This window comes from Salvelinus namaycush, chromosome 21 (genome assembly GCF_016432855.1).
Source record: "Salvelinus namaycush isolate Seneca chromosome 21, SaNama_1.0, whole genome shotgun sequence".
In the NCBI taxonomy this organism is placed as follows: Eukaryota; Metazoa; Chordata; class Actinopteri; order Salmoniformes; family Salmonidae; genus Salvelinus; species Salvelinus namaycush.
In genome coordinates, this window is record NC_052327.1 from 14,218,033 (window position 1) to 14,240,704 (window position 22,672).

A 22,672-nucleotide genomic window follows, 5' to 3' on the forward strand; every position below is an offset into this window, starting at 1 on the left:
CATAGACGGCTAGAGTTTGATTAACAAGTAATAGTCTCTCTGCAGAATCAGGGTTTTGGCTGTGGGCCATGTCTTTAATATAGTGGGAATATTTAGCCCTATAGGGTCTGTGAAAGCAGATGAAAGGTACTGATGGGGGTAGGCACATTTCTATCTCATGAAGCTGGTTGGGAGAATGCCAAGAGAATGCAAAGCTTTCATCAAGGCAAAGGGTGGCTACTTTGAAGAATCTCAAATATAATATACAGTCGGAAGTTTACATACACTTAGGTTGGAGTCATTAAAACTCGTTTTTCAACCACTCCACAAATTTCTTGTTAACAAACTATAGTTTTGGCAAGTCGTTTAGGACATCTACTTTGTGCATGACACAAGACATTTTTCCAACAATTGTTTACAGACAGATTATTTCACTTATAACTCACTGTATCACAATTCCAGCAGGTCAGAAGTTTACATACACTAAGTTGACTGTGCCTTTAAACAGCTTGGAAAATTCCAGAAAATGATGTCATGGCTTTAGAAGCTTCTGATAGGCTAATTGACACAATTTGAGTCAATTGGAGGTGTACCTGTGGATGTATTTCAAGGCCTACCTTCAAACCGTGCCTCTTTGCTTGACATCATGGGAAAATCAAAAGAAATCAGCCAAGATCTCACAATAAAAATTGTAGACCACAAGTCTGGCTCATCCTTGGGAGCAATTTCCAAATGCCTGAAGGTACCACGTTCATCTGTACAAACAATAGTACGCAAGTATAAACACCATGGGACCACGCAGCCGTCATACCGCTCAGGAAGGAGACGCGTTCTGTCTCCTAGAGATGAACGTACTTTAGTGCGAAAAGTGCAAATCAATCCCAGAACAACAGCAAAGCACCTTGTGAAGATGCTGGAGGAAACAGGTACAAAAGTATCTATATCCAAAGTAAAACGAGTCTTATATCGACATCACCTGAAAGGCCGCTCAGCAAGGAAGAAGCCACTGCTCCAAAACCACCATAAAAAAGCCAGACTACGGTTTGCAACTGCACATGGGGACAAAGATTGTACTTTTTGGAGAAATGTCCTCTGGTCTGATGAAACAAAAATATAACTGCTTGGCCATAATGACCATCGTTATGTTTGGAGGAAAAAGGGGGATGCTTGCAAGCCGAAGAACACCATCCCAACCATGAAGCACGGGGGTGGCAGCATCATGTTGTGCGGGTGCTTTGCTGCAGGAGGGACTGGTGCACTTCACAAATTGGATGGCATCATGAGAGAGGAAAATGATGTGGATATATTGAAGCAACATCAAGACATCAGTCAGGAAGTTAAAGCTTGGTCGCAAATGGGTCTTCCAAATGAATAAATGACCCCAAGCATACTTCCAAAGTTGTGGCAAAATGGCTTAAGGACAACAAAGTCAAGGTATTGGAGTGGCCATCACAAAGCCCTGACCTCAATCCCATACAAAATTTGTTGGCAGAACTGAAAAAGTATGTACGTGCAAGGAGGCCTACAAACCTGACTCAGTTACACCAGCTCTGTCAGGAGGAATGGGCCAAAATTCACACAACTTATTGTGGGAAGCTTGTGGAAGGCTACCCGAAATGTTTGACCCAAATTAAACAATTTAAAGCCAATGCTACCAAATACTAATTGAGTGTATGTAAACTTCTGACCCACTGGGAATGTGATGAAAGAAATAAAAGCTGAAATCTCTCAATCTCTCTACTATTATTCTGACATTTCACATTCTTAAAATAAAGTGGTGATCCTAACTGACCTAAGACAGGGAACGTTTACTTGGGTTAAATGTCAGGAATTGTGAAAAACTGAGTTTAAATGTATTTGGTTAAGGTGTATGTAAACCTCCGACTTCAACTGTAAGTACTAATGACATGGAGAAAGAAAAAAGTTGAAAAAAGAGTAAAAAATAGATTGAGAATTGTGTGAAAGAAAGAGTCAAGTAAGATACCAAAAAGTGTATAATAACACTCACCTGTGAAGTCCTCCGGACACTCGCAAGTGTACCCGCCTTCCCTGCTCTGGCACTTGCCGTTGTTCTGGCAGGGCCCTGAGTAGCACAGGTCAATCTCCGTCTCACAGTAGTCCCCAGTGAAGCCTGCTGGGCATCGGCAACGCAGCCCCGTCACCGGTTCGATTGGCCTGAACAGCACCGTATCCGAGGACACGAAGGGTGCTGAGCTGTCGAACCTCAGCACTGACACACACTTCATGTAGTTCTCACAGGGCTCACGGAGGCAGATGTTATCGTCGAAGGGCAGCACACGCTGGCTGGACACCAGGGTGAGCAGAGTCCGGTTCAGGTAAATCTGCTCCTGCAGGGCTTCTGAGGGGAAAAATCTTCCATGGGGGATGGTGCCCCCGGACCCCCCAAGTTCCTTTCCCCCAGAAGGGCGCAGGGCAGAGAAGGTGACGTTGAGGATGCTTCCCTGGACGTGCGTGTCGTTCTGGATGTTGAAGATGAAGACACCGGTGCGGCTGGTGGATAGGACGGCCGCCACGCCCTCCATGAAGTGGGAGAGGAGCGGGGACAGGAAGCGCTCCTGGGACATGTTCTCCAGACGCACTGTGATGCTGTTGGTCAGCATCTCATCGGTGATGATGGTGACGCGCAGGGTGCAGAGGGCCATGACGCGATGGACACCATCTGGAATCAGAGACAAACAGGGTCAACCAGGGTCATAGAATAACACTTGCAAGATGCATTGGACACAAAGGTCATGTCAGTCAACATTTTAAATGGAAAGGGGGATATCTAGTCAGTTGTCCAACTGAATGCCTTCAACTGAAATGTGTCTTCCGCATTTAACCCAACCCCTCTGAATCCGAGTGGTGTGGGGGGCTTCCTTAATAGACATCCACGTCTTCGAGGGATTCAATCCAGCAACCTTTCAGTTACTGGCCCAATGCTCTAACCACTAGAAACATACCCAATTAACCTAATTAGAAACAAAGCACTGCTTTTAACCTCTGCTGGTTTCTTCCACTTTAAGGTAAGGCTGTGGCGGCGAATACGGAGTGTTCACCCCTGTCCGTTCACCTCTTTCTCAATGCTAAGGATCAAACCAAATCAAATTTTATTTGTCACATACGCCAAATACAACAGGTGTAGACCTTACTGTGAAATGCTTACTTACAAGCCCTTAACCAACAATGCAGTAAAAAATAGAGATAAGAAAATATTTACTAAATAAACTCAAGTAAAATATGTAAAAGTAAAAAAGTAACACAATAAAATAACAATAATGAGGCTATATACACAGGGTACTGGTACCAAGTCAATGTGCGGCGGTACAGGTTAGTCGAGGTAATTTGTACATGTAGGTGTGGTGTGTTTGGACTATGTAGGGGTGTTTGGACTATGATCATTTGTTGGTGATGTGGACATCAAGGAACCTGAAACTCTCGACCCGCTCCACTACAGCCCCATCGATGTGAATTGGGTCGTGTTCGGCCCTCCTTTTCCTGTAGTCCACGATCATCTCCTTTGTCTTGCTCACGTTGAGGGAGAGGTTGTTATCCTGGCACCACACTGCCAGGTCTCTGACGTCCTCCCTTTAGGCTGTCTCATCATTGTCGGTAATCAGGACTACCACCGTTGTGTCGTCACTAAACTTAATGACGGTGTTGGAATCATGCTTGGCGACGGAGTCGTCGGTGAGAACAGGAGGGGACTAAACATGCACCCCTGAGGGGCCCCCGTGTTGGGGATAAGTGTGTTATTGTCTACCCTTACCACCTGGGGGCGTCCCGTCAGGAAGTGCAGGATCCAGTTGCAAAGGGAGGTGTTTAGTCCCAGGTTGTTAGCTTAGTAATGAGCATTGTGTGCACCATGGTGTTGAACGCTGAGCTGTAGTCAATGAACTGCATTCTCACATAGGTCTTCCTTTTGTCCAGGTGAGGAAGGGCAGTGTGGAGTGCGATTGAGATTGCATCATCTGTGAGTCTGTTTCCGGGATGATTGTGTTGATGTGAGCCACGACCAGCCTTTCAAAGCACTTCATGGCTACCGACGTGAGTGCTACTGGGTGGTAGTCATTTAGGCAGGTTACCTTCGCTTTCTTGGGCACATGGACTATGGTGGTCTGCTTGAAACATGTTTGTATTACAGATTTGGTCAGGGAGAGTTTGAAAATGACATTGAAGCCACTTACCAGTTGGACTGCGCATGCTCTGAGTACATGTCCTGCTAATCCGTCTGGCCCTGCGGCTTTGTGAATGTTGACCTGTTTAAAGGTCTTGCTCACATCGGCTACGGAGAGCGTGATCACACAGTCGTCCAGAACAGCTGTTGCTCTCATGCATGCTTCAGTGTTGCTTGCCTAAAAGCAAGCATAAAAGGCATTTAGCTCGTCTGGTAGGCTCTCGTCACTGGGAAGCTCGTGGCTGGGTTTCCCTTTGTAGTCTGTAATAGCTTGCAAGGTCTAACACATCCAACGAGTGTCAGAGCCAGTGTAGTAGGATTAAATCTTAGTCCTGTATTGAAGCTTTGCCTGTTTGATGGTTTGTCTGAGGGCATAGCTGGATTTCTTAAAAGCCTCCGGATTAGTGTCCCGCTGCTTGAAAGCTGCAGCTATAGCCTTTAGCTCAGAGCGGATGTTGCCTGTAATCCATGGCTTTTGGTTGGGATATGTACATACGGTCACTGTGGGGACAATGTCATCAATGCACTTACTGATGAAGCCGGTGACTGAGGTGGCATACTCCTCAATGCCATTGGATGAATCCCGGAACATATTCCAGTCTGTGCTATCAAAACAGTCCTGTAGCGTAGCATCCACGTCATCTGACCACTTCCTTATTGAGCGAGTCACTGGTACTTCCTGCTTTAGTTTTTGCTTGTAAGCAGGAATTAGGAGGATAGAATTATGGTCAGATTTTGCAAATGAAGGGTGAGGGAGAACTTCGTACGTGTCTTTGTGTGTAGAATATACAGTAGGTGGTCTAGTTTTTTTACCTCTGGATGCATATGTGACATGCTGGTAGAAATGAGGTAAAACATATTTAAGTTTGCCTGCATTAAAGTCCCCGGCTACTAGGAGCTCCGGCTTCTTGATGAGCATTTTCTTGTTTGCATTTGGCCTTATTCAGCTCGTTGAGTGATGTCTTAGTGCCAGCGTCTTTTTGTGGTGGTAATTAGACGGCTACAAAAAATATAAATGAAAACTCTTGGGAGATGTGGTCTACAGCGTATTATGAAGAACTCTAGGTGAGCAATACAGTGGCTTGTGAAAGTATTCACCCCCCTTGGCATTTTTCCAATTTTGTTGACTTACAACCTAGAACTAAAATTGATTTTTTGGGGGGGTTTGTATCATTTGATTTACCTACCACTTTGGCTACCACTTTGAAGATATTTTTTATTGTGAAGAAGAACAAGAAATAAGACAAAAAAATAGAAAACTTGAGCGTGCATAACTATTCACCCCCCCAAAATCAATACTTTGTAGAGCCACCTTTATCAGCAAATACAGCTGCAAGTCTCTTGGGGTATGTCTCTATAAGCTTGGCACATCTAGCCACTGGGATTTTTGCCCATTCTTAAAGGCAAACTGCTTCAGCTCCTTCAAGTTGGTGTACAGCAATATTTAAGTCATGCCACAGATTCTCAATTGGATTGAGGTCTGGGCTTTGACGAGGCTATTCCAAGACATTTAAATGTTTCCCCTTAAACCACTCGAGTGTTGCTTTAGCAGTATGCTTAGTATCATTGTCCTGCTGGAAGGTGAACCTCCATCCCAGTCTCAAATCTCTGGAAGACTGAAACAGGTTTTCCTCAAGGATTTCCCTGTATTTACTGCCATCCATCATTTCTTCAATTCTGACCAGATTCCAGTCCCTGCTGATGAAAAACATCCCCACAGCATGACACTGCCACCACCATGCTTCACTGTGGGGATGGTATTCTCGGGGTGATGAGAGGTGTTGAGTTTGCGCCAGACATAGCGTTTTCCTTGATGGCCAAAAAGCTTCATTTTAGTCTCATCTGACCAGAGTACCTTCTTCCATATGTTTGGGGAGTCTCCCACATGCCCTTTGGCGAACACCAAACGTGCTTGCTTATCTTTGGTCTCTTTGTTGCCACTCTTAATGCCCTCCTTGCCTGGTCCGTGAGTTTTGGTGGGCAGCCCTCTCTTGGCTGGTTTGTTGTAGTGCCATATTCTTTCAATTTTTTAATAATGGATTTAATGGTGCTCCGTGGGATGTTCAAAGTTTCTGATATTTTTTTTATAACCCGACCCTGATCTGTACTTCTCCACAACTTTGTCCCTGACGTGTTTGGAGAGCTCCTTGGTCTTCATGGTGCCGCTTGCTTGGTGGCATCCCTTGCTTAATGGTGTTGCAGACTCTGGGGCCTTTCAGAACAGGTATCTATCTATCTATCTATCTATCTATCTATCTATATATACTGAGATCATGTGACACTTAGATTGCACACAGGTGGACTTTATTTAAATCATTATGTGACTTCTGAAGGTAATTGGTTGCACCAGATCTTATTTAGGGGCTTCATAGCAAAGGGGGTGAATACATATGCACACACCACTTTTCCGTTGATTATTTTTTAGAATTTTTTAAAACACGTTTTTTTTCAATTCACTTCACCAATTTGGACTATTTTGTGTATGTCCATTACATGAAGAAAAAAAATCGATTTAAATTACAGGTTGTAATTGTAACGGGTGTCGTCGGATGAAGAAGGATCAGACCAAAGCGGAGCGTGGTAAGTGCTCATGATATTTATTAACACTGAACACTAGAACAAAACAACAAAGTGAGAAACGAAACTGAAACAGTCCTGTCAGGTGCAGAAAACACTAAACAGAAAATAACTACCCACAAAACACAGGTGGGAAAATGCTACCTAAGTATGGTTCCCAATCAGAGACAAGGATAGACAGCTGTCCCTGATTGAGAACCATACCCGGCCAAAACAAAGAAATACAACACATAGAAAAATGAACATAGAATGCCCACCCAAATCACACCCTGACCAAACCAAAATAGAGACATAAAAAGCTCTCTAAGGTCAGGGCGTGACAGTAATGCAACAAAATAGGAAAAAACGCAAAGGGGGGTGAATACTTTTGCAAGGCACTGTACCTTAAGACTACCTTAATATTAGACATCGCACACCAGCTGTTATTGACAAAAAGACACACCCCCTCACCCCTCGTCTTACCGGACGTAGCTGTTCTGTCCTGCCGATGGACGGAAAACCCAACTGTATATTATCCATGTCGTGGTTCAGCCACGACTCGGTGAAACACAAGATAGTACAAAATGTCCCATTTTGTTGGATAGTCTCGAACGGAGCTCATCCAGTTTATTCTCCAGTGATTAGACGTTGGCTAATAGAACGGATGGTAGAGGTGGGTTACCCACTCACCGACGAATTCTCACAAGGCTGATCTCTGTCGCCTGTATTTTCTTATTTTCTTGACAGGGATTTGGGCCTTGTCTGGAAGCAACATTATATCTTTCGTGCCCGACTCATTAAAGAAAAAATCTTTGTCTAGTTTGAGGTGAGTAATCGCTGTTCTGATATCCAGAAAAGCTATTTTCGGTCATAAGAGATGGTAGCATAAACATTATGTACAAAATGAGCGTTCTGCGCATGTGTTATTTTACGCACACTTTTTTTCTATGTAGCTGCTGCTCCCACTCCCCCTCCCTTCATGTTTCTCTTTTTACTCACCCTCTTCTGAACCATGATAATGTAGCCTATGTCTCAGCCTCATATTTCTCCTCACAAACTTCTCTGTCTGTTGTAATGGATTTTGCAGTTGCACAAGCAGGATGCGGTCCCTACACATTTTATTAGAACAATCTGCATTTTGTGTGATGATGTAGGCTAATCTTTGTAGTTGCTGCCATATCGTAGCCACTAGCTACAGGTCCTGAAAAAAGAACACTACTACTTTGCCTGTCTGCCTCCTGCTTAGACAATGTTTGCAATGACGATGAAGACATTTAATTAAATTGCTAATTAGACTGCGTGTCTGTGTCTTGCTTTAGCTGCATACTAACTCCCCACTCAAGTTTTGCATTGGGGCGGAAAACAATCTGCGTTTCAACAACATACAGGCCCCTAAACTGCTACCTAGCTGTTCCATCTCTGGGCAGCCGAACGTCTAGGGTGTCGAGCGTTTATCTGGACTAGAACTCTGCTACTCGACCCGAGCCCAACGGGCCCCGACATTATGCATGGGGTTAGGGCCGGGTAGGGCATGTTTTTTCATCAATAACCAGGGTACGGGTAGGGCTCGGGTATCACTAAATTGATCACTAACATTTTGAAGTTGTGCCATTTGCTCGTTCTTTGCTGCACAGTACAGTCATATCTTATTAAGATTATAACATGGTATCAGACGTGCTTCAGCCTCGTCAAGTACAAGACAGGAGAGATTATTTCACAGAAAATAATAATGTTCATTGAGTTTAGAGTGACAAAAAGTAGCTAACAGCTAACTGCTCTCTCATGTCTTGTCATTGAGCAAAGTCGCCCAAGCGGAGCTGTTGCTATGGATACTCACAGACCCAGAACTGCCATTAGCAGAACACATGCAGACAGAGCAGAGAGCAGGGAGAGAGTGACAGACAGAGTGGAGAAGCTAATAGATTTACTTTATCTCTTAATTTATTTCTGATTTCGGGTTTCTAGCAGGGCCGGGACATAAATTTGGTAGGGCCTGAACTTTGAGGTCATGGGTAGGGCTCGTGCTTAAAATTCATGCTCGTGCAGGACTCAAATCTGGACTGGTAACCAGAGTCTGACAATGGGCAAGTTTGCTTTGCTTCGCAACCCCTGAAAAAATAACACAAAATCGTGCTTATGTTTAATAGCCTACTCTTCTGCTATAATTTGAACATGTCGACCATGTCTTTTGTGTACAACATGAAGCTTGTACACTACACCCGACTAAGGCGTTCATCACTGATCAACGAGGGGGAAGCGGCAGAGGAGCACTGAGCAGCAGCTACATTGGCAGCGGAGTGAGCTCAGCTATGTATGCAAATATGGAAGGAGGGGGAAGCGATTGTGGAGTTGGCAGCAGCTACAACAAAATTCACATGCGCAGAAGCTCCTGTATCTTTAGCTATGGAAAATCAGGTTCCAGAAAATCTGTAACCACAGCCACTCCGTTTAAGTAATGCCTTTTGGTTTGAAGAATGCTCCTGCAACCTTTCAACTTTATCACAACAATAAAGCAATATCTTTCTTCAACAATTACCAGTGTGGGAAAAAAATATGACTATCCTATTTAATGAGATTCCTACCGACTGTGACCAATTCCCCATCAACATAAAACTGAGGTTCAGTTAAACTTGTTGCGTAATGGAACATTTTTGAAGCCTGATAATCCAGTGCCCTAATCAAAGGTAAAACACCAGGTAGTGTGTGAACATTGGAGCAGGCAGTGTTTCCTCCATTTAACCCATACGAGTCTAAACCCTGTCTAAGCCGAGGGGGGGTTCTACAAAAGGAAGTTTGTTCTGACGTGTCTGTCCTCTTATTTTGGGCACTAAACAGTCTCCATATACAGTACCTTCGGAAAGTATTCAGACCCTTTGACTTTTTCCACATTTTGTTACGGTACAGCCTTATTTTCTAAAATGTATTACATAGTTTTCCCAACCCTCATCAATCTAGACACAATACCCCATAATGACAAAGCAAAAACAGGTTTAAAAAAATTGACATTTACATAAGTATTCAGACCCTTTACTCAGTACTTTGTTGAAGCACCTTTGGCAGCAATTACAGCCTTGAGTCTTCTTGGGTATGACGCTACAAGCTCGGCACACCTGTATTTGGGGAGTTTCTCCCATTCTTCTCTGCAGATCTTCTCAAGCTCTGTCAGGTTGGATGGGGAGCGTCGCTGCACAGCTATTTTCAGGTCTCTCCAGAGATCGGGTTCAAGTCCGCGCTCTGCCTGGGCCACTCAAGGACATTCAGAGACTTGTCCCGAAGACTTGTCCCGAAGCCATCTTGTATTATGCTAATTAGATTTCCACAGGGACGCGGACATCGCCCTTATTAAACTGCAATATCTTGACAAACAGTGTTCGACTGGCGCTTAAAAATTAAAACATTGCAAAGTAGGTGGAAGCACTGTCAAGTCCACTGTTGTGGCACTTTAACAATACAGCGCATGAATAAAAGACATGGTGTAGTGTTCTTTGTCAGAGTATCTGACAGACAGATGGTATGTCTAGATATACCATAGCCCTATTGTTAAGAGATAAAGGACTATTCCTAAAACCAGTGGGTTGAAGAGGGTCAAGACAATTCTTTCCTTTGTTTGGTATGCTCTTTTCTCTCTCCCCTGATGGCTCTACCCATTTGGCCCCTCTATCATGCGAATGCAGTGTGTTATAATTACCAAACAAAGACGACAAGGTTTACACTCTGTTACACTGTCCTCTCACATACTGTCAACTCAGCCAGACACACAACAGCCTCCCTCTCCTCCTCACACACACACGCACGCACACACCCTTTCTCATGAATATATTCACACACAATTGATATGCACATACATGCATGTATAAAATATGTACACACACACACATACACGCACGCACACACACAAAGAGCGAGACAGATCTCAAGTAGCAGCTGGTTATACAAAGACAGCAGGATGCCAAGACGCACAGAAAGGAGTGTAGACAAAAGAGAGATTTCTAGTGCTTATGGCTTTGATATGCACCACATAATTACAATGAATGTGTCTGTGTACATTAAGTATCTCTCATCTGGGAAACGCTTCCTCAGTCCAAATCAATTGTTGTTCCTACCCCACCTAACCACTTAAAAACACGCTAAAGCAGGGAACAGGGTGCAGACTACTTACCAAATGTACAGTGATTGTGTTTCAACATATAAATGACACACCCTCGTCCACTTACTCTCTCGACGTATGCCCTTGGGGGAATCCCCGAAGCCATCTTTGCCGTCGGTCCAAACAATTAGCCAAGCAAGGGAAGTTGGCAACGTAAGCCCCTCAGCCCTCATTTGTGATCGAGTTTGCGAGTGTACAATTCTGTTCACTGTGGGGCCTGAAACGCCCCATAATTCAATTCAAGATGACTGTACATCGGCAAAGAAAATTCAGCCAAAACTTAAAACCAACATCAATATGGAGAAGTCAACATACAAGTGTAAGTAAAATCGAATATAAATAAGTTAGAAATGGTTCTACTAGTGCACATGACGGCACAAACCTAATCGTAAAAGTAATGATGGTTTTGTTTGGTTAGCTTTTGGAAACATTAGCTTGCGCATACCACTTTCCCTGACATCACACTTATACATTGTCATTTTTGATATACCTGATATCGCCTGACGGCTAGCATTTAATGTCTGCGGATGCATTGTCTTCTAGCCAAGATATGAAATGCAATCATAATTGACTGACACAACCGTGGGACGAACGAGTGGCAAAATAGCGGGCAAGGGCGGCCCATTTAAAATTCAATCATTCTTCCCTCGCCCATTGCCCTGCATCATACGTCATGATGCGTCATCAGAAGTGTCCGCTTAATTTGAGGGCTGAGGGGAGAGGGTGTGTCTTTTACGTGTTTGGAATGCAGCCCCTTTCTTGCCTTTAGCAAGTTGTTGGTTGTGTACCACCCTGTTTGTCTTCAGTCACACACACCTTCGAACTTCTGTTGTGATTATAGTTCAAGATTATTTAAGTTAAACTGAATAGTCTGGTCTGCGAGAACTAATTAGTGGGAAGCAGTGGTGCAGGCTCTAGAATTAAACGTTTACACAGACTGCATTTTGGTAACAAATAGTGCATTTAAATCTCAGTCTGACACAATAAATCCAAGTCATGAATTCAGAGAGCGGCTCTGCTTGGCAGCCGATGAGAAAGAGCACCTCTATGGCTGTGTTTGCCAACTCTAGCGACAGGCATATCAGTGCTCGACAGACACACACCAGGGTGTCCTGTTTGCCTTGGCATGAGAGTATCAGCACGTAATCTCCTCAATAACAAGACCATTCTCTCAAATAAAACGCTGACAAAAGCTAATTGGTAGTTATCAAATGCAGTAATTAACCCCCTATAGTCGATTGATGCACCGGTGCGTCAATCTAAGTAGCATAATAAAAAAATCCTCATCAAAATCCATCAATTTGCTCCCGAGTGGCGTAGTGGTCTAAGGCACTGCATCTCAGTGCTAGAGGCGTCACTACAGACACCCTGGTTCGTATCCAGGCTGTATCACATGGGAGTCCCATTGGGCAGCGCACAATTGGCCCAGCGTCGTCCAGGTTTGGCCGGTGTAGGCCGTCATTGTAAATAAGAATTTGTTCTTTACGGACTTGCCTAGTTAAATAAGGGTTAAATAAATATGTAATTACATTTAAGCTAGAGATATCTGCAGTGAAAGGTGGCAGAGCTGGAGCGGTGTTTGTCAGACCATGAGACCTCCTGAAAAATCGGTCTTCTCATGAAAACTTCTGTAGCGTCTGAACAGTTTGGGCTACAAACTAATGTAAACCCACTGTGGAAAGGGGAGATTCTCATGAACATAATGGTGCTCTCCCCACAACTGTCACGGGACTCATCTGAAGGTAACCGGTACCGGCTTAAAATAATTAATGGAAGGATGAAGGTAATTTGAATCCTGGTTTGAATCCAGGCTCTATGACAACCGGCCGTGATTGGGAGTCCCATAGGGCGGAGCACAATTGGCCCAGCGTATGAAATCATGTAGTAACCAAAAAAAGTGTTAAATCAAAATATATTTGAGATTCTTCAAAGTAGCCACCCTTTGTCTTGATGACAGCTTTGCACACTCTTGGTATTCTCTCAACCAGTTTAATGACGTACTCACCTTGAATGCATTTCAATTAACAGGTGTGCCTTGTTAAAAGTTTCCTTCTTAATGCGTTTGAGCCAATCATTTGTGTTGTGACAAGGTAGGGGTGGTATACAGAAGATAGCTATCAGGTTTCCGGTAAGACCCAAGTGCAGACTGTGTAGAAGTAGCAATGTTTATTGTAACAACAGGGGCAGTCAAACGACAGGTCAAGGCAGGCAGGGGTCGATAATCCAGAGCAGAGGGCAAGGTACAGGACGGCAGGCAGGGTCAGGTCAGGCAGAGGTCGGTAATCCAGAGTAGGGGCAAAGGTACAGAACGGCAGGCAGGCTCAGGGTCAGGCAGAGTGGTCAGACAGGCGGACTCAAGAGTCAGAACAGGCAAGGGTGAAAACCAGGAGGGCGAGAAAAAGAGATACTAGGGAGAAGCAGGAGCTGAGACAAAAACGCTGGTTGACTTGACAAACAAAACGAACTGGCAACAGACATAGAACACAGGTATGAGTATACAGGGTATAATGGGGAAGATGGGCGACACCTGGAGGGGGGTGGAGACAAGCACAACAACAGGTGAAACAGATCAGGGCGTGACAATAGCCCTATTTGGGAAAAGACCAAGTCCATATTATGACAAGAACAGCTCAAATAAGCAAAGAGAAATGACAGTCCATCATCACTTTAAGACATGAAGGTCAGTCAATGTGGAAAATGTTTCTTCAAGCACAATGATGAAACTGGCTCTCATGAGGACCGCCACAGGAAAGGAAGACCCAGAGTTACCTCTGCTGCAGAGGATAAGTTCATTAGAGTTAACTGCACCTCAGATTGCAGCCCAAATAAATTCTTCACAGAGTTCAAGTAACAGACACATCTCAACATCAACTGCTCAGAGGAGGCTTTGTGAATCAGGCCTTCATGGTCGAATTGCTGCAAAGAAACCACTACTAAAGGACACCAATAATAGGAAGAGATTTGCTTGGGCCAAGAAACACGAGCAATGAACATTAGACCGGTGGATATCTGTCCTTTGGTCTGATGAGTCCAAATGATCTCGCCTTTTGTGGATCCCAATGTGAAGCAAGGAGGAGGTGGTGTGATGGTGTGGGTGTGCTTTGCTGGTGACACCGTCTGTGATTTATTTAGAATTCAAGGCACACTTAACCAGCATGGCTATCACATCATTCTGCAGCAATATGCCATCCCATCTAGTTTGGGCTTAGTGGGACTATCATTTGTTTTTCAACAGGACAATGACCCAACACACGTCCAGGCTGTGTATGGGCTATTTGACCAAGAAGGAGAGTGATGGAGTGCTGCATCAGATGACCTGGCCTCCACAATCACCCGACCTCAACCCAATTGAGATGGCTTGGGATGAGTTGGACCGCAGAGCGAAGGAAAAGAAGCCAACAAGTGCTCAGCATATGTGGGAACTCCTTCAAGACTGTTGGAAAAGCATTCCAGGTGACGCTGGTTGAGAGAATGCCAAGAGTGTGCAATGTTGTCATAAAGGTAAAAGGTGGCTACTTTGAAGAATCTCAAATATTAAATATATTTTGATTTGTTTAACATTTTTTTGGTTACCACATGATTCCATGTGTTATTTCATAGTTTTGATGTCTTCACTATTATTCTACACTGTAGAAAATAGTAAAAATAAAGAAAACCCTGGAATGAGTAGGTGTCCAAACTTTTGACTGCTACTGTATAAATATATATTTCCTGAGCTTTCTTATATCTCTTAGATATAGGACAAACACTTCAAAACCTATTTTCATATGAATTTGGTTTTGACTGTCTATTTTGCCATTTATAAATGTGTTATTCAATGTGTTTCTCTGGGCTATAGTAGTAAAGGCCAAATTCAATATTTTATCAACTATTTTTTTAAATATTTTGTTTGATACCCAACTGCTTAGACTTTGAAGAATCAAGCCCTTTGAAGTGGAATTCTGGAAATTAGTGTCTCGGAGGTTAAGCTAATAAAGAAATACATTGATCAATTGATGCCCGATCTTTTAATTTACAAAGCTAGGATTAAAACAGATTGTGTGTCATCATAATCCCATGGTCAAGGTGATATGTGTGTGGGATTGAGAGACTACCCTGCGCTATGGAATGGGGAGTGACAGAGAGAGTTCCGCAGGCAGGGGGAACACTAGACATTAGCTCTTCTCTGACAAGACATCCTCCCTCCTTACAATAGGGTTATTCCTCGTGAACATGGAATTTAGCACACAGACATGTCCTTTGGAAGAAGGTGATTCTGCTTCCAATGACACACATTAGACCCAACAGAATTTGATTCACCAACACAAATCAATTAATCTTCAATGGCACAGGGATCTTTGGATGTATTTGACATCCTATTCGTTTTTTGTCATCAAGCCTGTCTTTACAACAGCCAGAGACAGTTCAATATTATATATAACACAATATAACACAACAACCTGATCATTTGGCATGTTTTTCTCAGGGTCTAAAACCTAAATTAAGAGACACTCAACTCCTTTACTCCCCTTCACAGGCGTAGGCATTGCATTTAGGCAGATGGGAAGCGGCCCAAAGTGTCCGTGCCATCTTTTAGCGATGAAAGGAAGAATAGGGCCACTGTTATAGCCAGGCAGGGCACTGTTACACCAAAATAACAAGCTATTACACAGAGGGGCTAACTACAATATTTAATGACTCTTGGGAGACTTGAGGCTAGCTACTTCATTTAGCTTTAGCTGTGGTCTGTCATGCAGGCAAGACGGTTGATAAATAAATAATACGGTGATAAATCAAAGACCTTTTTCAGCTTAATAGATTGTCTCTGCATTGGACCCTTCTGCATCTTAATTGGAGATAATCAAATGATATCTATTCACTTCCCATCATAACAGGGTCAATGTTCCACACATCCAGGTGTCTCCCATTGAGGTCAATCGCTCTTTTTGAAGAAAGATGATGTCCACTGGATCAATAGCACAACATACTAGATGTTCTACCTCCCCAAAAAGCCATTAGCAACAGCATTTCTGGTGACTGACCCAAATAATCTCTTGCTGCTTGGAGCAAGAGATTTTGTGTCATCGCACAAAGAGCACTGGGAAGCTGGAGGACTCCTGATATCTCCAGGAGTGATAAGTATGATTTGTGTCTTTTATTTGTTGTTGACTAGTACTGTTTTTTTGCTAGCTAGTTTAAGTGCTGCCTGTCTTCCCAGTAGTCTACTTGGTGTGTGAACTGCTGACTGTTCAGAACTTGCAGATGATTGTTGACTCATCAACTAGGATTAAGGTGCAGGGCAATTCGTGACTATTGTTATTTTGGTAATCAGTGGCTGTATTGGAGGGGGAGTGGTTTCTCCTCTCCTAGGCAATCAGCAATTAGTACCGGGAGAGTGTGCTCTTCACCTTTGCAAGGCAATTAGCAATTAGTATTAGTACTTCAGCCTCCCCTGTTTTCTCAGCGGCAGTCTCGTCGCTGACACGAATAATTCTGCCGAGTTATTCGAGCAAGGAAAAAGAGGAAGGCACCACACCACTCTCTCACTTTAGTATCTTACCTAATTATTTTCAGATGATCTCATGTTCCTCTTTTGTAGCTTTGGCAACTGTGTGTGTGTGTTTTCTATACCTGTTCACTCCTCTCCCTGTAGGTTTTACAGACGCTCCCCATCCCTCGGCTGCAAGCCTTCTAATTTAGTGTACCTTGCGCACACAACCCATGTGTAATTCCTGTCTCTGGCAGCATTCGGAACTGCCTATGCTGCCCCTTGACTTTTTGGCCCTGACGGAGACATGGATCAGCCCAGAAAACACTGCTACTCCAGTGGCTCTCTCTTCATCTGACTACATTTTCTCTCAAATTCCGAGAGCATCTGATCGTCGCGGTGGTGGCACAGGGCTACTCATTTCTCCTAAGTGGAGATTCTCTTTTCTCCCTCCCTTACTGGTCCATCTCATTTAATTCCATACTGTCACTTGTCCACTCAAGCTTAACGTTGTTGTCATCTATTGCCCACCAGGTGTACTCAGAGAGTTCCCTCAATGAGCTCGACAGCTTGATAAGCTCATTTCCTGGTGACTTCAACTTCCCAACATAGGCCTTGGCTTAATTTCTATCCAGGTAGGCAGGTAGCCTAGCGATTAATAGTGTTGGGCCAGTAACCGAAAGGATGCTGGTTCGAATCCTCGAGCCGGCAAGGTGGAAAAATCTGCCCGTGAGCAAGGCAGTTAACCCTTAACAACAATTTCTCCCTCAGGGCACTGATGACATGGTAGTTGATTAAGGCAACCCCCCGCATCTCTCTGATTCAGAGGGGTTGAGTTAAATGCAGAAGACATTTTGGTTGAATGCATTCAGTTGTGCAACTGACTAGGTATCGCCTTGCCTCTTTTGACCTCACAATTTCCCAGTCCCCTCTAGGCCTGGGCGATATGGACAAAATATCATATCACAATATTTCTCACATTTGACAGTATTTTATGTTTTTGAATACTAAATGTTCTAAATATGCTTTTTGAGTGTCTCTAGGGTGGCAACACATAAATTATAAGTGATTTTATACTTTTCAAATCTGCATTTATCAATTTCTGCGTTTCCTGCACTTTTATTATAATTTCCACACTGTGCCACGCAGCATGTGGGAAAACAAATCTAGGCCTAGTTAATTGGTGAACTGTTGGAATCATGGAAATATAATGATTATTCTAATTCTATAGTTGGAATATAGTGGGCTGCACCTTGAATAGATTGTTGTTTGGCATGACAATGAGTGAATAAGCCAGAGAGGTATTATTGACAGTGTAGGAACCAAAGTGTTGGTGAGTGTTTCCAGGTGACCCTAATTAGATGCTACATGACATGTTTTCTTACTTCATGTAGCTAGCTAACCAACATATTCATGCTTCAAATATTCTTCTCTGATAAGATACTGTTGCACAAAAATGCTTAATCTAGGCCTATACCAGCACTGGTACCTGGCAGTATTAGCTAACTAGATAAATTTGTTCTGAGTACATTTAGAAAGCTAGCTAGTGATTAGGATTAGCGGTTAACACATTGCTTTTTCAACACCTTGCTAGTTTATTTTCTCAGCAAACAGTAGCTTGCAGACAGTAAGATACACAAACGATGTGTAATTATAGAACACTTGTGGAAAGCAGCATGGCACCAGCAACGTTGCATCCATCTGACCAGGCAGAGTGAACGGCAAGAAAGTGCTTGTGACTCCATGGTCGAGCAACTGCTCTCTCCTTGAGTGACGGGGCAGGGCTTGGTGTGGTCAGCGGCATGCAGCAGCAGAAGGAAAGGTAGAGGAGACTCAAGTAGAAAACAGAGTAAGCTATAGAAACTGACATTATACCCGCCGGAGTCGCGTATCACGTTTAACAAACCAAACATTGAAATACTGTTATAGTAGGTCAAGTAAAGACTCAAACTGGTCCTTGCATCAATACCGGTATATACTGTAGTAAAATACAAGGCAGGCAATATGTTTATTTAGAGACCTGGAGGGGGGTTGCAGTGAGATTAGTAGGCAAACAGCCTCTAGTTAAGATGAGGTCAAACTAAGGGCTCCCGAGTGACGCAGTGGTCTAAGCCACTGCATCTCAGTGCTAGAGGTGTCACTACAGACCCTGGTTCAATTCCAGGCTGTATCACAACCGGCTGTGATTGGGAGTCCCATAGGGCGGTGCACAATTGATCCAGTGTCGCCCGGGTTTGGCCAGGGTAGGCCGTCATTGTAAATAAGAATTTGTTCTTAACTGACTTTCCTAGTTAAATAAATAAATAAATAATTATCCTCTCTGCAGACAACTTTGTCAACCACTTTGAAAAAAAGTTTGAAGACATCCACTCTTCCTTCACTCAGCCTATTGGGTCCACTGGTCCCACTCACACAGAACTACCCTATGCCTTGACATCTCTCTCCAGATGAAATCTGGCGACTAGTGAGGTCCGGCCATTGGCCCACCTGCTTGCTCGACCCCATCCCCTCCCTCCTTCTCCAGACCATCTATGAAGATCTTCTCTCATTCCTCATTTCCCTTCTCAACTCATCCCTGACCATTTGCTGCATCCCCTCTGACTTCAGAATGGCCCAAGTCGCTCCCCTCTTCAAGAAAACAACTTTCGACTCCTCTGACATCAAAAACTGCAGACCAGTATCCCTTCTTTATTTTCTTTCCAAGACACTTCTCTGACCAACTCTCTCGCTACCTCTCAGAACAATCATCTTGACCCTAACCAGTCAGGCTTCAAGACGGGTCACAACCGAGACTGCTCTTCTCTGTGTCATGGAGGCTCTCCTCACTGCCAAAGCTAAGCTCTATTCTCTGTTTTCATCCTCCTAGATCTATCCGCTGCCTTTGACACCAAGAACTATAAGATCCTCCTCTCCAACCTCTCAGGGCTGGCCGTCTCAGGCTCTGCACACTCTTGGATTACATCCTACCTGGCCACTTCTACCAGGTGACATGGAGAGGATCTGCGTCTGCACCACATACTCTCACTACTGTTTTCCCCCAGGGTTAGGTTCTAGGCCCTCTCCTCTTCTCTCTATATACCAAGTTACTCGGCTCCGTCATATCCTCACATGGCTTCTCCTATCATTGCTATGCGGATGACACTGAACTACTTTTCTCATCCCCCCCTTCTGACACAGCTTGGATGTCATCCCACCACCTCAAGCTCAACCTCGACAAGATGGAGCTGCTCCTCCAAGACCTCTTCATCACAGTTGACAACTCCACGATGTGCCCCTCCCAGACTGCAAAGAACCTTGGCGTGACCCTGGACAACACCATGTCGTTCTCTGTAAATATAAAAGCAGTGACTCGCTTTAACAACATCTTTAGAGTATGACCCTACCTCACACAGGAAGCAGCGCAGGTCCTAATCCAGCAACTTGTCATCTCCCGTCTGGACTACTGCAGCTCACTGTTGGCTGGGCTCCGTGCTTGTGCCATCAAACCCCTGCAACTTATCCAGGACTTTGCAGCCCGCCTGATGTTCAACCTTCCTCTGCACACCCCACTGGCTTCCAGTCTAAGCTTGCATCCACTACAAGACCATGGTACTTGCCTATGGAGCAGCAAGAGAAACAGTCCCTCCCCACCTTCAGGCTATGCTCAAACCCTACAACCCAACCCGAGCACTCCGTTCTGCCGCCTCTGGTCTCTTTGGTCCTACCATCCCTACGGGAGGGCAGCTCCTGTTTAGCCCAGTCCAAGCTCTTCTCTGTCCTGGCACTCCAATGGTAGAACCAGCTTCCCCTTGACGCTAGGACAGAAGAGTCCCTGTCCATCTTCAGAAAACATCTGAAACCCTACCTCTTCAAATAATAAATAATCCCACAGCAACCCCCCCCCCCAAAAAACTTTAATGAAATAACACTTGCACTTTACTTCCCCCCCCTTTACTAGCTCTGACTTTGCTGATAACTACTTTATTGAGGGAAAATGTATTTACTATGACTGTGTTATGTGGTTGTCCCACCTAGCTATCTAAAGAGGAATTCGCTAACTGTAAATCGCCCTGGATAAGATGTCTGCTAAATTACTAAAATGTAAATGCAAAGGAGAACAGTCAGTGTGCATATCTGCCTCCCCAAGTGCACATTTCACTGAGTGTAGAGCAGCACCCAAACATGGGCCTTTCTCCAGCCTGTCAGTCAATGTGGCAACATTTCTCCAGCAGCACATGGTGGAGACAAGTAATAACACCTTACTTGAATAACATCTTACCAGTAGATCCTTTGTCAAACATCTAAAAATCAAGAACATCTAGGGATTGCAGGAGATGTTTTGGATATGTTGACACAAACAATAGTTCCATAAAAACAAACTTGCACATACTGAGCTTATAAAGTACGTTCTTATTTTGTGCCAACCCTTCAGCCCCATGGCCTTCGTCAGAGCTCTAACATGCATTTAGCCGTGTCCTGGAAACAGGACTATCAGCTTTGATTGAATATGGCTAACTTAGGGTAGCTCCGTTCATTTGCTGACACACTACTGGTGGTTACGCCATTATTTTCCCTTACATGTTTGGGCTGAGTTCTATTGTCTCAATACTGACTTTACACAGTCATTCCCGCCCCAACAAAACCCCAGAAGAATGCCATAAAAGCAGTGAGAGGCACCGCTAGGTTAATTAATGAAGCCTGTAGCAGTAAAAGTGTCCATATTGTGCCGTAAAGCCCTGTGAAAGGAGCTCATGATAAGGGTCTTATAGGCACTCAGGAATGGGTGAGGCTCACATTGGAAGTCAACCTGTCTAAGTCGACTGCTCTTCATTCAAATCTGAGAGAAAAGAGTGGGGAAATAAGGAGGTAGGGGAAATAAGGAGGGTGGGGAAATAAGGAGGGTGGGGAAAGAAGGAGGGTGGGGAAATAAGAAGGCCAAAAGGTAGAAATTGAAGGCTACACGTTAAAGCAGGGCTCTCCTGTTCCTGGAGAGCTACCGTCCTGTAGGTTTTTGCTCCAACCCCAATCTAGCGCACCTGATTCTAATAATTAGCTGGTTGATAAGTTGAATCAGGTTAGTTACAACTGGGGTTGGTGTAAAAACATACAGGAGGGTAACTCTCCAGAATAAGGGTTGGAGAGCCGTATGTTAAAAGGAGAGGAGGGAGAAAGGAAAAAGAGAATGGGGGGAGAAAGGAAAAAGAGAACGGGGGAGGGAAAGAAACAAAAGAGAGATGACTGAGAGGAGAGAAAGATGGGTGGAGAAAAAAAAAAAAAGACTGAGCACCACATAGCGTGCCAAAGCCTTTCCCTACTCATCCGCTTCTGGCACTAAACAACATTGGTGGGGAACGTCAAGGCTTTGATCAAGGCAAAGGTATAAAACACCAGGAGAGAATAGCATGGGGTGGCTCTCAACTAACCATGCTATTTTAGTTTTTGGGCATGCCTGTTCAACATTGTCATAAGAAGATGCTACTGCAGAATAAAACCAATAGGCCTATATGGAATAACCAATAGGCCTATATGGAATAACGTGGATAGGGGTAGATATAAACAGTATTGGACCTAATGATTACTGGATTAAACTCATTAGCATAGTTTTAATAATGTAGCCTAGATCAGGGCTCTCCAACTCTATCCCTGCAGAGCTACCCTCCTGTAGATCTTCACTGCAACCCCCAGTAGTAACTAACCTGATTCAGCTCATCAACCAAATCAAATCTTATTTGTCACATGCACAGAATACAACTGGTGTAGACTTCACCATGAAACCCTTGCTTACGAGACCTTCCCAACAACGCAGAGTTTAAAAAAAATAGTAACACAAGAGGAATCAAATAAAATACACAGGAATGGAGCTATATACAGGAAGTAGCAGTACCAGATCAACGTGCTGAGGTTTCAAATGTGCACTGAACAAAAATATAAATGCAAAATGCAACAATTTCAAAGATTTTACAGTTCATATAGGGAAATCAGTCAATTGAAATAAATAAATTAGGCCCTAATCTATGGATTTCATGACTGGGAATACAGATATGCATATGTTGGTCACAGATGGTTTGAAAAAAGATAGGGGTGTGGATCAGAAAGCCAGTCTGGTGTTCACCATTTGCATCATGCAGCGCAAAACATCTCCTTCGCATCGAGTTGATTATGGCCTGTGGAATGTTGTCCCACCCCTCTTCAATGGCTGTGTGAAGTTGCTGGATATTGGCGGGAACTGCAACACGTCGTTCTAGAGCATCCCAAACATCCCACACAACGCCATACACGCTGTCTGCCATCTGCCCAGGACAGTTGAAACCGGGATTCATTCATGAAGAGCACACTTCTCCAGCGTGCCAGCGGCCATCGAAGGGGA

At 44.0% G+C, this 22,672-nt stretch overlaps 1 protein-coding gene across 1 annotated transcript in view; it reads right to left on the reverse strand.

Moving 5' to 3' along the window:
• The window catches only part of LOC120066576 (cadherin EGF LAG seven-pass G-type receptor 1-like), a 76,729-nt gene that overhangs the window by 29,244 nt on the left and 24,813 nt on the right, over positions 1-22,672 (reverse strand). The window contains exon 2 of the mRNA XM_039018002.1: positions 1,988-2,659. Within this exon, the coding sequence (XP_038873930.1) occupies positions 1,988-2,659 (672 nt within the window). The remainder of the gene's footprint in view (positions 1-1,987; positions 2,660-22,672) is intronic.